The 19,155-nt window shown below is 43.3% G+C and overlaps 2 protein-coding genes across 2 annotated transcripts; both read left to right on the top strand.

Moving 5' to 3' along the window:
• Positions 1–1,219: 1,219 nt before the first annotated feature.
• On the top strand, positions 1,220–4,244 carry LOC306743463 (succinate dehydrogenase [ubiquinone] iron-sulfur subunit, mitochondrial-like). The gene is made up of 8 exons (XM_079225975.1): positions 1,220–1,340; positions 2,340–2,473; positions 2,557–2,642; positions 2,723–2,859; positions 2,994–3,110; positions 3,363–3,464; positions 3,603–3,725; positions 3,814–4,244. Exons 1-8 carry the CDS (start codon positions 1,275–1,277, stop codon positions 3,892–3,894), a joined length of 846 nt encoding a protein of 281 aa, XP_079082101.1. The 5' UTR covers positions 1,220–1,274; the 3' UTR covers positions 3,895–4,244.
• A 4,565-nt stretch (positions 4,245–8,809) lies between these two features.
• Positions 8,810–18,836, top strand: atp13a2 (ATPase cation transporting 13A2). The gene is made up of 28 exons (XM_079226581.1): positions 8,810–8,905; positions 9,033–9,200; positions 9,625–9,683; positions 9,806–9,872; positions 9,958–10,037; positions 10,250–10,327; positions 10,398–10,467; positions 10,609–10,743; positions 10,841–10,907; positions 11,406–11,537; positions 12,284–12,439; positions 12,617–12,727; positions 12,895–12,941; positions 13,043–13,231; positions 13,324–13,530; positions 13,984–14,079; positions 14,418–14,574; positions 14,712–14,823; positions 14,967–15,091; positions 15,192–15,364; positions 15,777–15,857; positions 16,012–16,091; positions 16,584–16,736; positions 16,852–16,948; positions 17,442–17,665; positions 17,754–17,905; positions 18,044–18,216; positions 18,614–18,836. Exons 1-28 carry the CDS (start codon positions 8,903–8,905, stop codon positions 18,779–18,781), a joined length of 3,360 nt encoding a protein of 1,119 aa, XP_079082707.1. The 5' UTR covers positions 8,810–8,902; the 3' UTR covers positions 18,782–18,836.
• Positions 18,837–19,155: the final 319 nt, after the last annotated feature.

Below are 19,155 nucleotides of genomic sequence, written 5' to 3'. Positions count from 1 at the left end.
TATCTAATGAGAAGACACTGGTGTAACATATTTTAGGGTGTGAGCCAGGGAAATATTTGGCCACTAGCTTGTGTACACTAATGAGGATGAGGAGTGCCGGTTATTTCTCTGGAGAGCCAGTTGTGAGTGTTACATTTCATTAAACATGTGGACAAAAATCATTGAATTAATCTAAATCTGCATGAGTAAATTTACCTCTCAACCTTCATGTTCATTAGGATATAGCTCATTGTGTGCATCTCTGCCCCAGGGATATGATGTATATTGAATGCAAACAGACCAGCAGTCATTACATTACCATACTACATATATAAAACAGACATACTGTAATCACACAGAGTGGCTCCTATCTCTTTTATGGGCCCTTTTAAATGCAGCACACAGGGGTCCATCCAAAGTGACTGTTGATATTATTTAAGACCAAAATAAAGTGATCAACTAACTGGGCTATTGCAGCAGAAAATCAATGACGTATATTGAATGTATGTTTTATATAACATACAGCATATAAAAAATGGATGGGTCAAGGACATGTTGAGTAACAATGCACGCTAAGTAGACACAAAATCTAAATCACTTCATTAAGATGGCCTGAACAATCACATATTGAGAAAGAGAAGAAATTAAATAGAACATGTACAGTATGACATACATATTGAGAAAGAGAAGAAATTAAATGGAAAATGTACAGTATTACATTCAGAAAAGGGTATTAAGAAATAATTATATTCACTAAAATTAAAGGAGAACAATTGTGAAATATGGGCAAAGTAAAGTTTGTAAAAGTACTAGCATAGCAATGCATGTTTATTTTATTATTTATTATTATATATATGTAACTGACCCTCGTCTACAGCAAGGAGGGTTGTGAAAGAGGCTATTTCACATGGGGCCTTCAGGTGCTGTCGGATCTATAGACACTCCCATACGAAGTGTACATTTAGGACCGAATTTAGTGTTTTTTTTATACGGCAACATTAACAGTCCCATAATCATGCTGGAAGCTCATTGTATTCTCCAGCTGCAGCACATACAACAACAACAAAACATATGCGTGTACTTTTGTGGTCTGAAATAGCCAGAAGAAAGAGCTAAGTGGGAGCTCGTGAAGGCAACAGCCGCTCCGCACTGCGACGTGTTGACGTCACTTTAATGCACGTATACGGCAGGGCTTTGAGTCATATAGCAGATAGGTGTTGCGGCTAGACGACACAAAACAGTCAGCCGTCCTGTCTGTCCCGTGGTGCACCGTCTCTCGTCTCTAACTTGGAAAGATGTCGGTGGTCGGTGGCGCCTTGTGTCGAAATGTTTTGGCCGTGAGGAACTCTGGCATGATGGTGGTGAGTACAACTATTATACTCGGCGCAAGAACAGAGAAACGCCTCACGGGATACTTATAGGAAACGTGTATGTTTGTGTTGATCTTTTGACTGTTGCGTTTGAGTGCTACGCTATTGTGAATTTAGCAAAACAGTCAACGCTTCATTATGAATACAGGCTTTTATGATACATGCTTAGTAAATATATCCATTGTTCATGAGCTGAGCTTGTTTTACAACCCCCTCTCTCACATCAAAGGCTATCAAATCAAAACAGTTTTGTTTGTGTTTTAGCAGTGAGGATACACAGATATGTTTACTTCTCACGACCATATGGAACAATTTAAGTTATTGTGCTGAAGTCCATCTTTCATTGTCCTGAAAGTCAGTTAGGTAACTAAAGACTGCTAAGTGATGTAACGCTTTATTGTTAGTTCACCCGAGCTGCCACCAGGGGGCGTCTCCATACCTTCTTATGAAAACAAAAAGAAGAGTAAACGGTATTAGACAGGATAAACTGGCAATATGATATAATATGAACCTAATACGAAATATTACAAGTAATATAAAGGCTTGAGTCTTGTTTTTTTCTTACAGGTTTTCAAATACTTTCGTTGAGATTTTCTTTTTATCATTTATCTGTGGTTGTTGTGATCTTATAGTACATTTAAAAAAAAAAAACGTTTTAGGTCTCTTCGTTCTACTGCTAAGCACACTTTGTTCATTATTTTAGATTTGTGAAATACAAATAAAGCTTAATTTTTGTTGTTGTTTGCATGAGGTAATGTATTAGTGCAAGTAGTATCCTCTGGTGTCGCAGGATCGAATAACCAAGTGCTTCCTATTTTGGCCCGAGTTCACAGAAACGGCTGTTAGGTCACATTATGGGGTGTTCCTTTGTACATACCTCTCGCTTTTGTGGCTCTTTATTTTACTCTCGCCTAAAAGAAAAATGCTTTCTGTAGAAGGGATTACTTTAAGATTAACTTTCTTATTTGATTTTTATTATCTTCGATACAGATGGTACGGCACGCTCAGACGGCCGCTGCCCCGGCTCCTGAAGCCCGTATTAAGAAGTTCCAGATTTACCGCTGGGACCCGGACACCACTGGAGACAAACCACGAATGCAGACATATGAAATCGATCTCAACACGTGAGTCATAACCGGGTCCCGTGAACAGAACATTGTTGGGCTGTGCTTTCCTCTAATGTGTTGACACGTTCCTGTTGCTATAGTTGCGGTCCAATGACTCTCGATGCCCTCATTAAGATCAAGAATGAGGTCGACCCCACGCTCACATTCAGACGCTCCTGCCGCGAAGGTAAGAAACAAATCTAGATTCAGCTCGTTTCACTTGACCTTTTGTGCCGGATGTCAGTGACCCATTGCTTGTTTCTTCAGGTATCTGCGGCTCGTGTGCCATGAACATAAATGGAGGCAACACGCTGGCATGCCTGAACAAAATTGACACCAACACAAGCAAGCCGACAAAAATCTACCCACTCCCACACATGTATGTGGTCAAAGATCTGGTGCCTGTAAGTGCTGCAAAGTGTATGCCGTTTCTCCTCACATTGCCATGTTTAAAAGTGGAAAAAAAAAGTTACATTATGGTGCATTTATTGTTTTTTTGAGTTATGAGTTCCCTACCTCTTTATGTGATTTCCACCAGGATATGAGCAACTTCTATGCCCAGTACAAATCCATCGAGCCCTACCTGAAAAAGAAGGATGACAGTAATGAAGGGAAGGAGCAGTATTTCCAGTCGGTGGAAGACAGGCAAAAACTGGTAATTAAAAAATCTCACCATAAGATCGACAGAGCTCTGCACATATTATACAGCCATATTGGAGGTCTTCTTATCACGGTCACAGTTGTCATTTAATCGCAGGGATTTCAGCCGGCCAGTCACAGAATTGACAACACAATCTGCCCCTTTTCACAATGTATTACTCGTGGGAAATATTGAGCAGAGTCCCACTTTTAATGGTCGCATGGTGATTTATTTGCCCGTAGAGTCATAGTCTTCTTACCCCAACAGGACGGCCTGTATGAGTGCATCCTGTGTGCTTGCTGCAGCACCAGCTGTCCCAGCTACTGGTGGAACGGAGACAAATACCTGGGACCTGCTGTCCTCATGCAGGTGAGTTTTCTTTCCTATTTAGTAATAAGATACACGTCCCAATAGCTCAGATATTTGCAGGAGTTTAGGTTTAGGTGGATAATGTGATTAATGATGGAGCAAACGACGGATGCCAACTGTGTTGTTATTATCCCTCAGGCCTACCGGTGGATGATCGACTCCCGCGATGAATTCACAGAGGAACGTCTGTCTAAGCTTCAGGACCCCTTCTCTCTCTACCGCTGCCACACGATCATGAACTGCACCAAGACGTGTCCCAAGGTACCACAAAAGCGTTCTCGCACACGTTCTCTCACAGATTTAATCGAGTGTTGCTTTCTCACGGTCTGTTTGGCACGCTGCTCCACAGGGACTCAACCCGGGAAAGGCCATTGCGGAGATCAAGAAGATGATGGCAACCTACAAAGAGAAGCAAGCAGCGGCTTCATGAACGTGTGAAAAACCAGCTGGCTCAAGAGATCCACCATTAATACCTGGAACAAAGTTAAAAGGAAGAGAAAAGCAAACCAAGGAACTGTTGCCTACATTCAGCACTTTTAGAAACACGTGTTTAGTCCACGTGTGCCGAGCGGGATTTGATAAGTGGGAGGAATACAGGACATTGTGAGAAAAGGCTGCTCTAAAGAACTGTTAAATAAAACATATTTTGAGTGGTGCAACAGGTTATTTGCTTGCAAAATTAAAATACTGGGCTCCGTTGTATTGACTCTTTGGGACACGCTAATGGAACTTGTAATGGAACTCGACTGTAAATATTTAAATATATGTTCATTAAAGATGTGCTGTGCTCATTAAGGAAACTGAATGTGTTTTGGTTCAGAAAAGAACAAACTATACTCTTGTTGATTTCCTTTGCAACATACAGTACATTGCAATAAACAATATTAACACAACTAATGGGACATTTTAATTGCCCCAAAATGCCTTTTTCTCAGCAGACTTGTCTAAGAAGGCAAAAGACAGGTCCATGTCTGATCTGAACCAGATCCAGGGCTCTTGTGCAGTCCATAATCATTCACTGATATGACTGACTGGGAGAATTAACGGATTGAAGCCATTGTTAATGCTATTGTTTAAACCTGTGCTTGTCACTGCTTCAACAAGTCAACATTTCTACGGGGGAACAAAGCTTCACTATTTGTATTTGTTGGTCTGTGGGGAAATCACACAAAACATATCATGTTAAATTCAATCTTAAATTAAAAAAACAAGTACAATGCAGAGGGAGTACAAACTCCTGCCAAAGGGATCCACATACTTTTTTGGCAACCCAACAGTTGTTATTTTATAATAAAGCTTCAAAGCTTTAATACATTGGCTGACGGCGTAGGTTTAAGATTATGAGCAATTTGCAAAGGATGCCCTAGGAAAGCGATAAAGAGTGTGTTTCTGGGAATTTTCACAGTTCTATTGGAGATGTGTAGGATAGGCAAAAGCATCCAAATGAAAACTACTGTAATCAAACTGATGTCGGGATTTTTTTGTCTTTATCGGAACAAAATATATTGATCAAATCTCTTGTCATGTAGAAGAGAACATGATCTGCTGTGTGGAGGAGCTCAGTCGTTTGTAAGGACTGCGGCTCTGCAGCAAGCTGGCATGAGCCTACCGGCGTTTCTGCACTTTAGCACGTATGCGACTATTTTGGACATCGCGACTCGCCGTAGAAGGGTATATCGTTAGTTAGCGGGTTGGGGTTGATCGAGGAAGCGCGTCCGTCCGGCCAGAAGACTCGTTCTGCTGTCATTTGGGTTCCGGTGGTCATGTGGAGGCAGTCTTCGTGACCGAAGGATGGAGAGGCACGGTGAGTGTGTTTGAGTGCTCTAAACGAACAAGGTTAGCTCAAAAACAGCAAACCAGAGGTGCTATTTTTTTTGTCTGTGCAAATGTTGATTAGCTTCAGGTTTTAGGGTGCATAACTAACTACTAATCAGCAGCCATGTATACTAACCAACAATGTAGCTATCTGATAGCTAACTGGTGATGAGAGGAAATAAGTTGTTTTAATCAAAGCAACAAATGAGCATTTAACTGTCCTGTCATTGTGTGATTACATCTCAGTCATGTGCTTCAAATGCAAACTCCGGTGGCGTTTAAAGGGTAATTTAACCTAAATTACAAAAAGTAAAAAAACAAACAAACATGTGATCCCCTTTCTTACCTCCAGGGGGCACAAAGCCAAGCAGATGTTTTTGGTTTAATTGCACAGCTGATGGCGAGCTGTCAGTCTCTGCTTCCTCCCCATCACCAAGAATGCCATTTTAAAGGAGCTGTATATTATTGTTATTAATCATTTGTATGGCATCAAACAGCTGTTGTCTGTGTAAAGATGTAGTGAAATAATGTGTACCTGGGCAGAGGATGGAGTCGCTCTCCCTCTGCTTGCATAGTTGGCTATTAGCCGCAGTCTCAACCGTCGACATGTTGAGAGCCGTTGAGAGGCAATCGAAATGCCGCTCTCGGATCTTGCACATGTGCTGCAAACCTCACTACCGCCTAACTAGCATTCCTAACGCAAGTATACAAATACTACTACAGTAAGTACTACTAAGTGTCTCAATTAGAACTGGAGCGATGAATCCGCCTTCAGCTTGGGGATCAACGTCTATGGAGGCCGCTGAGCATGAAATAGTTGCAGTGCAGAGATGGCTAGCTTTAACAGAGCCAGGTACCAATGTCAGGCTGGCCCACCAAACTGTTGAGAGTACAGGCTGTTGGCCTGAAGCTGGTGCTATTAGAGGTTAAAGGCTGGTTGTTTCTTTGTCTTGTGTCTTGCTTAGTCATGTGTGCATCGGCGTTTCCCTTTTTTTTTACATTGCAGACATTTTGTGTGTAATGGATGAAGATGAAACTGAAAGACTGGACTTTATTCGGGTAATCCACAGCTCATTGACCACAGCAGGATGTGTTGTCCACTGTGGCCTCTCTCCACCAGATGGTCCTTTTTGAACAGTGAGTTATTAATTGCTGCCTGGGACAAGCTGGTCATTTAAAAAGGTGCATAATTATTACTTTAGAAGCCTGGAATTCCTGTGTGTGCTGAGACGGCCTATTTAGTAGGTACTTCAATGAATTTGTCACTTGAAACCGGCTGGAACTGGATACCACTTTGGAGCTTATGAAGATAACAGGGAAATCATTCCAAACAATCTGGCACACCGCAAACCATGACAAATTACCTTCTTGGTTGAGATTGGCCTAGTTGCAGCAAAGCAAGCATGTGATTGGGCGAAATATCTCACATTTAGTTACACGCGCCTTGTTTAGCCTTCACATGATACTATACCACGGTCATGTGTTATGAACTGTGACAAAAACAAATGACTCAATTCTTTGTGTGTGTGTGTGTGTGTGTGTGTGTGTGTGTGTGTGTGTGTGTGTGTGTGTGTGTGTGTGTGTGTGTGTGTGTGTGTGTGTGTGTGTGTGTGTGTGTGTGTGTGGAAGCCAACACAAACGCTACAAGTAGGAAGGACACACATAATATGAACGTCTGCTCTGGTTTCTTTCTGCAGATTGCATCCATACGAAGATGTTTTAACATGACGGTTTGGGACGCGCTCATCCAACTGCTTCATCACAATACCACTCCACTGATACCTGGTCGATACTGAGTACAGATCTGACACTAGTTTTTAGTTAATAAGCTGTATGCCTCATGTGGAGGTGACATCAGACTCGACTTAAAGGAGCAGTGTGTCTAGGGTAGTCTATTGGCTGAAATGGAATATAATATTCAGAAACATCATTTAATTAGTGTATGATCGCCTGAAAACAAAAAATCGTCGTGTTTTTGTCTATGTATTGGGGCAGGGTCCACTTCATGGTGTCCGACACGTTCCTGTGGTAGCCCATAACGGACAAACAACACATGGCTCTATAGTGACAGCCCGGTGCCTTTATTACATTGCCAGAAGGCCACCGTATCCATATATCCCTCCGACACGCTTGGAAAGGGAGAGTGGGTATTCAGTTGGATGCAATCTGCAACCTCACAGCTAGATGGCGCTAAACTCTACACCTGTTATCTATACTGTTTTGTTGTATATATTGATTTTGTTGTATTGAGCATCTTTCATTCCTGATATTTTTGTGTCTACTGTGACAAACACATTTTGTCACGGTATGAATAAACTATATCTATCTACACACAAGCTGCTACTTTAAAAAAAAACTCATAAATATGAATTGACGAGTTTGTCTGCCTTTTTCTGTCAGGTGGTTTGTGTCGTTATATTTTCGAACAAACCGTGAACTGATATTCACCTGACAACATAAAGCCTACTTATAACAGAACCGTTCATCTTTTTATTATGTATATATCTTTGTTTTGCAGCCACAGTCGCCATTGAAACGGTGTGGAATAAAGGCATTGCGTGTCCTTTTAGTGACAAGGTCCTGCTTGTTATTTTATCGCCTCAACAGAAATGGCCTTAGGGTTCAGAAGTTGTTTAAACTAGTGATGCTGGTCGCCATGGTTCTTGCGCGAGACACGTACGCAGGTGTATTTAAAAAAAGAAAAAGAAAAAAAAAGCAGAGAAAAGCAGCAGCAAGGTGTAACGCAACAGCAGCGGTAGTTACCTGCGGAGAGGCGCGAGCGGTTCACACGAACTAACCCTCTGTGTTCGGGACCGATACAAAGTGTTTAGTAACGGTCTCGAGTTGACGGTAAGCACATTGTTTCCTCTTCAAATGTGTTAATTAGTATTACATAGTTTTGTTTTTTAATCCACATCTGCGGAAACGGAAGTGCGAATCCGGTTCTCTTTGTACGTGTACGGGTTAAACAAACACCGTAACCACTTCACTCCATTTTCTGGTATATATATATATTTTTATCTTCTCTGTTATTGTATGCTGTTAATATGTGTCTTTACTGTGAGATTGTAGAAAACGTATAATACTTTATGGGACATTTTACTCACCCTCTGTAGCCATTACAAGTTAATGTTTCTAGAGGAACTCAGTGTTTTTCGTCGGCTCCGGTGTGTTTATTACAGTTTATGGTAGCCTCCCACTGTCTTCCATATATTCATAAAGTTTAGCTTTGTTTGTATTGCATTCTCTTTTTTCTCCCTAGAATTGCTCAGTCTTTTTGCAGAGGAATTACTTAAATTAAAAAAAACATTTAAACCATAGTTTTCACCACATTGACCCAGGCTGTTGAGTGTCTGTTAAGTCCCAGTTTAGACCATATTGTACAGACAAAAACGTCCATGCCTCAGAGATCATACCAAACGGAGTGATTGCAGTGTGCAACATGGACTCGACGAGAGCTTTGCAGTATGTGCTTTGTTTGTATTGACTTTGAAGATGTGCGTTGGTTGTCCTGCTCAGTTCATGTGAAACATTGTCCCTGTCCTGTAGGTAGTGCGGCCGGGTTGCAGAGCGGACTCCCCTCACCCAGTCCAAGAGACCGCCTGCTCAGTCCTGACTCCCATATGGTAAGGAACGTCCACTGTCCAAGTGTGGCAAACGATGTATACGGGTGCTGCTAAACTCACCAGCACAATGGAAATCATGTTTTTGTTTTAATCTGAATGGCCCATGTTGACTCTTTTGCCCCGCCAGGATGTTCAGGGCTATAAGTGGGTGCGCTGGCGGGTGTGGTTGTGTCGTCTGGGCGCTGCGCTGTCCTTGGGTCTCCTCCTGATCGTGTTCCACTGGCGCCCACGCCTCGCTGTCCTCGCCCGCTGCTGCTCCTGCCCTCTGGCGTTGGCGGATATTCTGCTCATAAGAGTGAGCAAATGAATTGTCCCTTTGGTTCCTACAATTTCCCCTTTCTTTAATAGAACCTGCGCTGAAATGTTAGTTTGATGATGTCCGAAAAGCTGTTGGTCTTTTTCAGAATAAATTCTGCACACGTCGGCACAAAAATAAAAGCCAATATTTTTTAAATGAAGCTAATAATTGCCACCAGTCAGGTTGCAGTAAATACCTATTCTTGCGTCACCAGTTTCCTGACCAATATTTATCACCAATTAATCTGTTGTATTCACACGTTCTTACTGGGTGGAACGTTGAATTAATATGCTATAATAAGTATATTTGATTCCATACTTTGCTTTGTATTTGTTGGCTCTGTCTCGTGACATTCGGTGTCATCTTGGTTGTGCCTAGTTTCCAACAGTCACCAGCGTATCCGTGTCATTTGTACCTTCAGGATAGCTTTAACCAGCATCATGTGGTGGAGGTCCTCACAGAGGAGATGGAGGACGGCAGGTCAGCTTCAAGTCCCTACCTTCTTTCAGCATCACCTTTCTTTAAAAGGCTTTTAACACCAGTATGCACGTATCTGTGGAAACTGTGTGTAGGCTCAACTCACTGGGTTTGTCTCTTTTCAGTTTGGAGTTATTGGTTGAGTTGGAGGACAATGAATGCAGGGATACGGTTCAGCTGCACAAGGAGGAGGTGAGGAAGAAGTGAATGGTTGGCAGAACAATGTGTTGAGGGATCTTCTCTCCCAATGCTGAAGGTGCCCGTTGTTGTGTTCCAGAAAACGCTGCTGCGCTACTACCTGTTTGAGGGACTGCGCTACATCTGGCTGGCCAGGAAAGGAGCTTTCTGTCGCGTCAGGTACTGAAACGGGGGTGGGAGAGAATCACAAGAACACTGCACTGTACACAGTCCCGAGCAGCTAGGTTCATCCTGTATGTTTAGATCGAAAATGTTTTTTAGGCAGTTTTACTTTTTTCCTCTGTCATATTTCCAACATGAATGTCCAATATTTCATTTATTTATTTTTTCACTCACCCTAACGCTGAATTCTTCCATCTTTTTGTCCATAGTGTCCTCGATGAGAACTGGACCTGCAAGGACCTGTATGATTTCCAAAAGGGCCTGAGTCCCCTGGAGCAGAGCGTGAGGTAGGAAATTAATCTGATTCTTCAATCTCAGAGGGCACTGCTGAGTTATTCATGACATGCCTTCTTTCAGGAGACGCATGTATGGGACCAACCTTATTGATGTGCCTGTGAAGCCTTACATAAAACTGTTGTTTGAGGAGGTGAGATGGAAAATCTGTCCTTTATATACTGCCTGGCTCAGATTTGTTTGTTTAATTGTTTATTTTATTCAAACGACCAGGTGAAGTATCAAATTGATCTCTCTCTCTCTCTCTCTCTTTTTCTTATCGGCTCCTTTTTAGGTCCTCAACCCGTTCTATGTGTTCCAAGTGTTCAGCATCGCCCTGTGGTTGAGCGATGAGTATTATTATTACGCCGTGTGCATATTTATTATCTCCGTTTTCTCCATCGGCCTCTCACTTTATGAGATCCGCAAGGTGAGCTTGCAGTGGGGACACTTATTTGGACCATACTCTGTTGTGGGTTTAGCTCTGAACATGGATAAAATAACATTATACAAACCTTACTCCACAGCAAAGCATCACTCTTCGCAACATGGCCCAGTTTGTCATAAATGTCACGGTACGGAGAAAGTCAGGAGGTGAGCTTTTGCAAAGGTACTCTTCTTCTAATGTGAATTTCTTGTAGATTCAGAAATTGGTGTGGATGTGTTTCGCGATTGAGCGTTAACATGAGTCCGGCAGTAACGTGTAGCCACGGTTTCATGTAGTGATAAATCACCATAATTATGAAGTGGGTCAAAAATATAAATGTATTGACCAAATATACTAAATAACATTGAAGTTGACGCTCTATGAAAAGTGTCCCGGTCCTGGCTTACAATAGAATATATGAGACTGTCCATATTGAACAGGATTGGCAAATTGTGGTCATAAGAGCAAACGGATGTTAATAAGCAAACAACGTGACTACATGCTGAGAAATAAGATTTAGTTTGTTTTGGTTACAGGACTAGTTTATTTTTCAAAAATTGCCGTAAAGCCTAACCAGAAGGAAAGCTTGTCGTTTTGTTTTGTCGGACCCAGTACAGCCATCTCTCCAGAGGGACATGCATTCACTCGTTGTGTGTTTTCTTCAGCGGAGGAGTGCGTGAGCTCGGAGGAGCTGGTCCCCGGCGACTGTCTCGTTATCCCTCAGGAAGGTCTGCTGCTGCCCTGTGACGCTGCCCTGCTGGCCGGGGAGTGTCTGGTCAACGAGAGCATGCTCACAGGTGATCAACCAACCTCAACGCCCCCCACCAACAGTACCTGCGCTTGTGCAATGATATATTTCGGGGCAAATATTCAGCATTTGTATTCCGTTCAGCAAGCACCAACGAAAGTGAAACCTAATTCAATGCACCGCCGCTACGTTTACAGGAGGAACGACCGATACTGACTGATGTCTGTGTTCCTCATTCTAAATAAACTTCACTCAGACATGTTATTTAATTAACAATTTACGTTTGTTTCCAGTGAGTTATTCATTACTTTATATGGTGACTTTTCTGTTGCTGCTATAGAAACAATATTTAGTTATATCTAAATTATAAATAACTTCTAATTGTTTCTGAATTTGAAGTACAGATTATTGATAAGAGTAGCCCCTAGTTGTACTAAACTCCTAAAGATACCGATCTCTACCTGTAGGCCCAGCACGCTTCGAGAGGGAGGGCTGAGATGTGGGGTTTATAAACCACTAGATGCCACTAAAAACGTACACAATGTTCCTTTTTTGAAAGCTGGGATAAACCTTCAGGCTGATTTAGTCACAAGTTAGCCATCACAAGTGATATCCAAGATGACTGCGTACATCTGTGGGTTTTAAGCATTTTTATTGCCCCTTGTTAAAAGATAGTGCATCAGTTTTATATCCTAAATCTGAACCAACTGTTTTGATCTGGCAAACCGCTCATATCTGAAATGAACATTGCAATTCTGTCCTCCTCCTCTTCCTCCTCGTCATCCCCATGTCCAGGTGAAAGTGTCCCGGTGCTGAAGACGCCCCTGCCGACCGGTGAGGGGAGGTACAGCTCGGAGACGGAGCAGCGCAGACACACCCTCTTCTGTGGCACCCAGCTCATTCAGGCCAAAGGGGGCAGCAGCGGTGCTGTTGCTGTGGTTACGAGCACCGGTGAGTAGAAACCCTAATGTGATTCTGTAACAGTTTTTTTTTTTGTGAGCCCGCGGGCCGTAGTTTGTCCACCCCCACTTGAAATGGTAAAGTTTGCACTGTGAAGGGTTCCTTTTTAAGATCTTAAGTTTGCTCTCCAAGTCAAGCCAGTTCTTCTGCTTTTTATCTCATCCTCAGGGTTTTTCACAGCCAAAGGTAGCCTCATCAGCTCCATTATGCATCCTCAGCCAATCGACTTCCGCTTCTACCAGGACTCTACCAAGTTCCTGCTCATCCTGGGTTTTGTTGGTAAGCACTTTTAACAGTGACCTTCTGCAGGATTTTGTTTCAAGACTGTATAAAGAAGCTAATGTTATCTGTATTTACAACTAATTAATTTAATGTATTCTAGTCTTTCTCACCTATTATTCAACAATTGAACATTAATAAGCTCTTTCCTATTTCTGTCCTTTCAGCGCTCATTGGCACCATTTACAGCACTGTAGTCCTCTGGAGAGCCAATGTAAGTGCAAAGACCATATATATATATATATATATATATATATATATATATATATACATACATATACACACACTGACGTGTGTCTGGATGTGTGTGTCCAGGTTACCTGGCTGGCACTGTTGATTAGGAGCCTGGATATCGTGACCATCGCAGTGCCTCCCGCCCTGCCTGCCGCCATCACCACGGGCACCATCTACGCCCAGCGCAGGCTGAAGAGAAAGGGAATCTTCTGCATCAGTCCGCCACGCATCAACGTCTGCGGAAAGGTCTCCGTCTTCTGCTTTGACAAGGTGAGGGGGAATCCACTCTTCGTACGTGGAGAGCTCGTCGTGAACTCGCCCGTTGAAGTCTCCTTTCATCGGCGCACCGCTGTGTTCTCCAGACAGGGACTCTTACGGAGGAGGGTCTCGACGTGTGGGGAGTGATGGAGGGGGGAACTGCCGGTTTCTCAGAGCTGGTCCCGGACCCCAGACTCCTGGCCCCAGGGCCCATGCTCTCAGGCCTGGCCTGCTGTCACACTGTGACGCTGCTGCAAGGACAGCCCCTCGGAGACCCTCTGGAGCTCAAGATGGTCGAGTCCACTGGCTGGGTATGAAACTTGTTTTATTTACTTCAAGGGTGTTTTTTTAAAATTCTCAATATTAGTATAATGCATCACCAAAGTTGGTACTGATACTAAAACAATACTGGCATACTTATAAAACCCTTTTCTTCTTTAACGAAAGAAGCCAAAGTTCTCGGTTGTTAAATTCAGGTTGGATATATCAAGCCCCACGCATGACTCGGTTAGACTTTTAAAAGAATTTGTAAGTAAATGCACAGTTTATTTGAACCATTCTGTTGGTATCAGTTACACAATTCTTTTTAAACATGACCTCATTTTTTGCCATTATTACCTATCAATATGAACAAATATTGTTACTTCAAAAAGCATTTGTGCGCACTTCTGGGACATTGTAGAAAAAACACTTATTTTTTTGTCATTGCATCCCTCATTACATTTAATCTTCTAAATCGCCATATTTACATTTTATTTTTCCAGACCCTCCAGGAGCCAGAGGGAGATGGAAAGGTGCTGGATGCAGAGTTTGGAGGCCACAGAGTTTTGGCTGTTCTGAAACCTCCTACACAAGGGACTGTGAGTGTCCCTCCTCTCATATTGACCGACTAGTAGGACTTGTTTGTTGTTAACGGCTAATCCCGTTAACTCTGATAGAACTGTTGCACAGGTATTGATCGTTCTTTTAGCCTTAGATTTTGACATTGTGGTCAATATGTGAAATTAATGACTTAATTTACTGAAACTAAAATTAAAAATAAATGGAGAAAAGTTGCAACATCAGTACCTTTTGCAATGTAATTATCATTATTATTATTATTATTATTATTTTACTGTGTCCCACCCTACTGTGCCAATATCTTTCTGGAGTTTCCAGTTATCCAAAACTGATATCCTTCTTTCTCTTTTCTTGTCAGTCCACTAGCGAAGCGGTGGCCATTGTCCGGAGGTTTCCCTTCTCCTCGGCCCTGCAGAGGATGAGTGTGGTGACGGTGGCCCGCGGGGGACGCTCTGTACTCGCTTTCATCAAAGGATCCCCAGAGATGGTGGCAAGCCTCTGCCGAGCAGAAACTGGTCAGTAACTTGTTATTAATAATATAATAAGAAGACTCTGTTAATGTATATATGTGAATGAAATGAATTCTGCACTTTGTCTGCTGTTCACTCTTTTCCATTACATTCATACTAAACGTGTTGCTTCCTGTTTACAGTGCCGGCGCAGTTCTCCAGTGAACTGAGCGGCTTCTCTAGTGAAGGCCTCCGAGTCCTCGCCCTCGGCTATAAACCAGTAGACGGGAGCACTGACTTGAGGGCCATTGAACGGTGGGAACCCACGTCTGTGCTTCTGGCTGCTTTGTGTTTTATTTTATTTTCAATAGACTCATTTGCCATTTGTCATCATCCCTACACCTGAAGCGTGTTGTAAACCCGCTCATGCTGAAGTGCAGCTGCTTGTCTTTCCACAGAGGAGAGGTAGAGAAGGACATGCGGTTCCTCGGCTTGCTGATAATGAAGAATTTGGTGAAGCCAGAAAGTGCCACGGTTATTAACATCCTGAGAATGGCAAACCTCCGCAGCGTCATGGTCACTGGTGAGAGAACCGCTGCACTTTTTTTATAATTAAAGCGCTAAATTTCAGGCATCATCTTAATCTCATGTCAAATCTTTTTCTTTCGTCCTTCTTCACATAGGGGACAACATCTTAACAGCAGTCAATGTAGCAAAAGGCTGCGGCATGGTGGGATTCAATGAGACGGTGATATTCGTTAATGCAACCGCCCAAACTGCCCGGTCCGCACCTACCCTGAAGTTCAGCCTGGAAGAAGGAGGGGCCTCTGTCACCCAAACCTCTATTGTCACTCGGGTTGGTACCGCTTCGTCTTTTGAAGTCTCCGGTGTACTCTGCTGTCGATATCTGGGAAGATGGGAACCATGGTTCTGTTCTTTGAGGATTGTCTTGGAGCAACTTTCGCCCAGGGCATTTTGGATTGTAGATACTTGTTCTACTCTGTTTAAAATAATAAAATAAAAAACATTAAAGGGGATGACCTTCACCATAAGTCACAAGTCTTTTCCCAAGTTGTCATGCTCTGGAACTTGAAAGAGAATAGTGAAAAGGGTTTGATTGGAAGTCAAACCTAATTTGTGTTTACATTTTAATGATTATGTACAGTAGCTTTCACTATATCACACATAATAGGCATTCATGGCCTACATTTGTTAACTAGGAGGATGCTGTTTGGCTGCTGTTGGTAATGTTTTTTTTCTCCTCTCAGGGTGGGTTTGAGTATCACTTGGCTATTAATGGCAAGTCCTTTGCTGCCCTCTGTAATCACTTCCCTGAGTATTTGCCAAAGGTAATGTATGCTATGTTATCCCAGCAGAATGGATCATGCTATTTCTACATCAAAATGACGCTAGCATTCAACAATTGGGAGGAGTAGTGACAGGGACAATATTGGGCTGTATTTCAATTCAAGATCAACCTTCCTTGACATGCCGTCTTTGCAGGTTTTGTTGCGAGCCACCGTATTTGCACGCATGGCTCCCGACCAGAAAACCCAGCTGGTGAAGGAGCTGCAGAAACTGAAGTGAGTTCCCACACAAAATGGAAAGGATGGGCAACACACAAAAGAAAAGAAAACCGTTGGGGGGAACTCAAACCCTCATTAACCTGCAACCACAACACTTACTTGAAATACGGGTAAATGGGTGGATGGAAGTGCTAGAAATGCCCGAACAAATCCACTGCCACAAAAAGTGTACAGGTTTTTGGCCCATCTAGTGGCCATTGGAGGAACTGTATCTCAGAGCACATCCATGTTGGCATCAAGGAGCTAATACCAATACTATTAAATTTAAGGCGTAAGCAGTCTACATTTTACTAAACAAAAACAACTGAATTTAATTCTCATCAGAGTGGAAAAGTCTATGAAGTACTGTGGGATACTGACACTCCAGTGTATCTTATTTGTGGAATCCACATAAAATGTTGCACCATTATTAATGTCTAATCACGTGTAGTCATTTGTATAATTTTATCAAATTTAACACTAGCTACCACTTGGCTTCTCTTACTACAGCTACCGGGTGGGGATGTGTGGGGACGGGGCCAATGACTGCGGGGCCCTGAGGGCCGCTGACGTCGGGGTTTCCCTGTCCGAAGCCGAGGCTTCAGTCGCGTCGCCTTTCACTTCCAAGACTGAAAACATCAGCTGCGTGCCGCTGCTCATCAGGTTAGCAAGTAGGAGGCGTCAACTAAAAATGGACGAAGCAACTAAACCAGAAATGTTTGTAGTACAATATCTGCAGCAGAATATATAATAATATATTTGTTTTCTCTGTGTGTAGAGAAGGCCGGTGTTCTCTGGTCACCTCCTTCAGTCTCTTTAGGTACATGGCCACGTACAGCCTCATCCAGTTCTGCTCCGTCCTCATCCTCTACACCGTGAGTAGCCGCTTTCAAAGTGGCCCTCATGCTGCTGCCATTTCACTGTCAAAGGCCGGCTTGTTGGTGTAGATAAGATGTCGTCGTTAGCTTAACAACAGAAGCCGTCATATTACCACGCGCTGATTCTCTGATGGACGCCGTCTCTGGTTCGTTAACGAGCATATTCCAGAGAGAAACGGCAGCTGTAGTCGTGATGATGCTAAAACGGACTACAAAAAGCTCCACAGGAAGCACGGGCAAGTATGCAGCAGACACTGGACATAAGCCAGATGTGTAAAAACTTTTGTTATTTATCAACCACGCAGGAGTATGAAAAGAGACACTGCACACCATTCTTTTTTTTTTCTTCTGAAACCTTGCAAGTATAACGCTTTGATGTATTTGAATCTAAAGCCATCTGGTTGCACCGCTGATCGCATGGCCTACCGAACATACAGTGAAACGTGTCGTGTCTCTCTCTCTCTCTCTCTGTTTCTCTGTGTGTGTCCAGGTGAAGACGAACCTCGGTGACCTGCAGTTCCTGTACTGTGACTTGGTTTTGGCCACTTTGCTGGCCATCGTGATGGGGGCAGGAGGCCCCAGCAAGGAGCTGCACCCCTGCAGGCCCTCAGCCAGTCTGCTGGCCCTGCCCGTCCTGGGCAGCCTCCTCATCCACACCTTCATGATTGTTGTGGGCCAGCTGGCCGTGTTCTTCATCACCACCTCGCAGGACTGGTCAGTTTAAAAAAAAGCCAAATAAAGCTAAATAAACATTCTGACACACTGTAAAACTCCGTTCCCCTGTGTATTTTTTTCTTTTTAGGTACGTTCCACTCAATTCGACATTTTTCGGCAGTGCCAATCTGCCCAACATGGAGAACACCAGTGTGTTTTTTCTGTCCGCTTTCCAGTTCATCATCATGGCCGTGGTGGTCACAAAGGGCTACCCTCACAAGAAACCGATCTTCTTCAATTGTGAGATTTATATTTTTTGGGGGGTTGTAAGGGTGACTCATTCAGACCTGTGCTAACAAAAACTGTCACGCTGTTCGTCGTGAAGATGAAGGACCTTGAATTCAGAAGTGTTGTTTTTCCTCTTCCTCTTCTCTCCAGGGATCTTCCTCTGTGTACTGCTCGTCCTCTTTGCCGTGACGACTTGGCTGGTGTTGTATCCCGGGCCCGTTGTCTGCCGAATCTTACAACTGCACGACTTCCTTGACATGGACTTTAAAATGCTGCTCGTCGCCGTGGCTGCTCTCAACTTCGTCATTTGTTTTGTCGCCGAGGTGAGAGACGATACGATACTTTGATACTTGTTGGATTTACGTGAAAAATAGCTGGTTGGGAAGCACAGCAGGATGTGATGCTGAACTTTACACTTGAACTCTGGGTCTGTAATTACATTACATTTAGCTGTAATATTCTCCTTCATGAAGAAGGCCAGTTCCTCTCGAGTGCTATCGGATTGAACTTCTCTGGCCCCTTCTGCATGCGCAGCATATTCAAAAGACATACACAGTATGGAAAACTGTTAGTGGGGATTATTTCTCCCAGCAGAATCCTCAGATTCTTCTCAAAATGTCTGCGCTAAAAAAGGATTTGTCCTTTTCCATCATTAGTAGATCATCTCGTGTGTGGTATATTTCTAGAGATGCTTAACGAGTCGTTTTGTCTTCCCCCCAGGTGCTAGTAGACCGGGGTCTCCTGAACTGCTTTCGGTTCCTGCGTGGGAGACGTCAGTCCAAGAAACAATACAAACGCATTAACGCCCTTCTGTCTGAATCTCTATCATGGCCGCCCCTCGATCAAACCCTGTCCCCCACAGAACACACAGTCATCCAGTGCAGCTAGCACCTGCTCTGTCGGACACCGTCAGTCATTAGAGCCAGAAAGTCCCGTCTGAGCTACATCCTTTTTTCTTTTTTTTTTAAACAATGCAAAGTCATGTTTACCTTCATTAATAAAATATATATATTTATGTATACTTTCAGTGTGTGTGTGTGTGTGTGTGTGTTTTGAAATATTGTAAGTAATTTGATGGTGGGGTCTTTGAGGACCATAAAGCACTGATGGGTTTGCATTAGTGATGCGTCCTTTCGTGGCGAGGCTTCGATGCGCGTGTCGAGTAATCCAGGTAGATTTTGGTGAAGCGCGTATCGAGGCTTGTGTCGATGACGTATGTGGTGACGTTCGAAGCCTCGCGAGCCGGCCGTACCACGTGACTG

Source organism: Taurulus bubalis, assembly GCF_910589615.1.
Source record: "Taurulus bubalis genome assembly, chromosome: 11".
Lineage (NCBI taxonomy): Eukaryota > Metazoa > Chordata > Actinopteri > Perciformes > Cottidae > Taurulus > Taurulus bubalis.
This window is presented reverse-complemented; position numbering and strand designations above follow the sequence as displayed.

Bases quoted from the DNA above. Each gene is read 5' to 3' on its own strand.
- LOC306743463 (XM_079225975.1), top strand. From the start codon at position 1,275: ATGTCGGTGGTCGGTGGCGCCTTGTGTCGAAATGTTTTGGCCGTGAGG. The intron at 2,474-2,556 runs GTGAGTCATAAC...CTGTTGCTATAG, and splicing joins TATGAAATCGATCTCAACAC to TTGCGGTCCAATGACTCTCG. The intron at 3,465-3,602 runs GTGAGTTTTCTT...ATTATCCCTCAG, and splicing joins GACCTGCTGTCCTCATGCAG to GCCTACCGGTGGATGATCGA.
- atp13a2 (XM_079226581.1), top strand. The intron at 9,201-9,624 runs GTGAGCAAATGA...TTGTACCTTCAG, and splicing joins CGGATATTCTGCTCATAAGA to GATAGCTTTAACCAGCATCA. The intron at 15,858-16,011 runs GTAATGTATGCT...CCGTCTTTGCAG, and splicing joins TCCCTGAGTATTTGCCAAAG to GTTTTGTTGCGAGCCACCGT.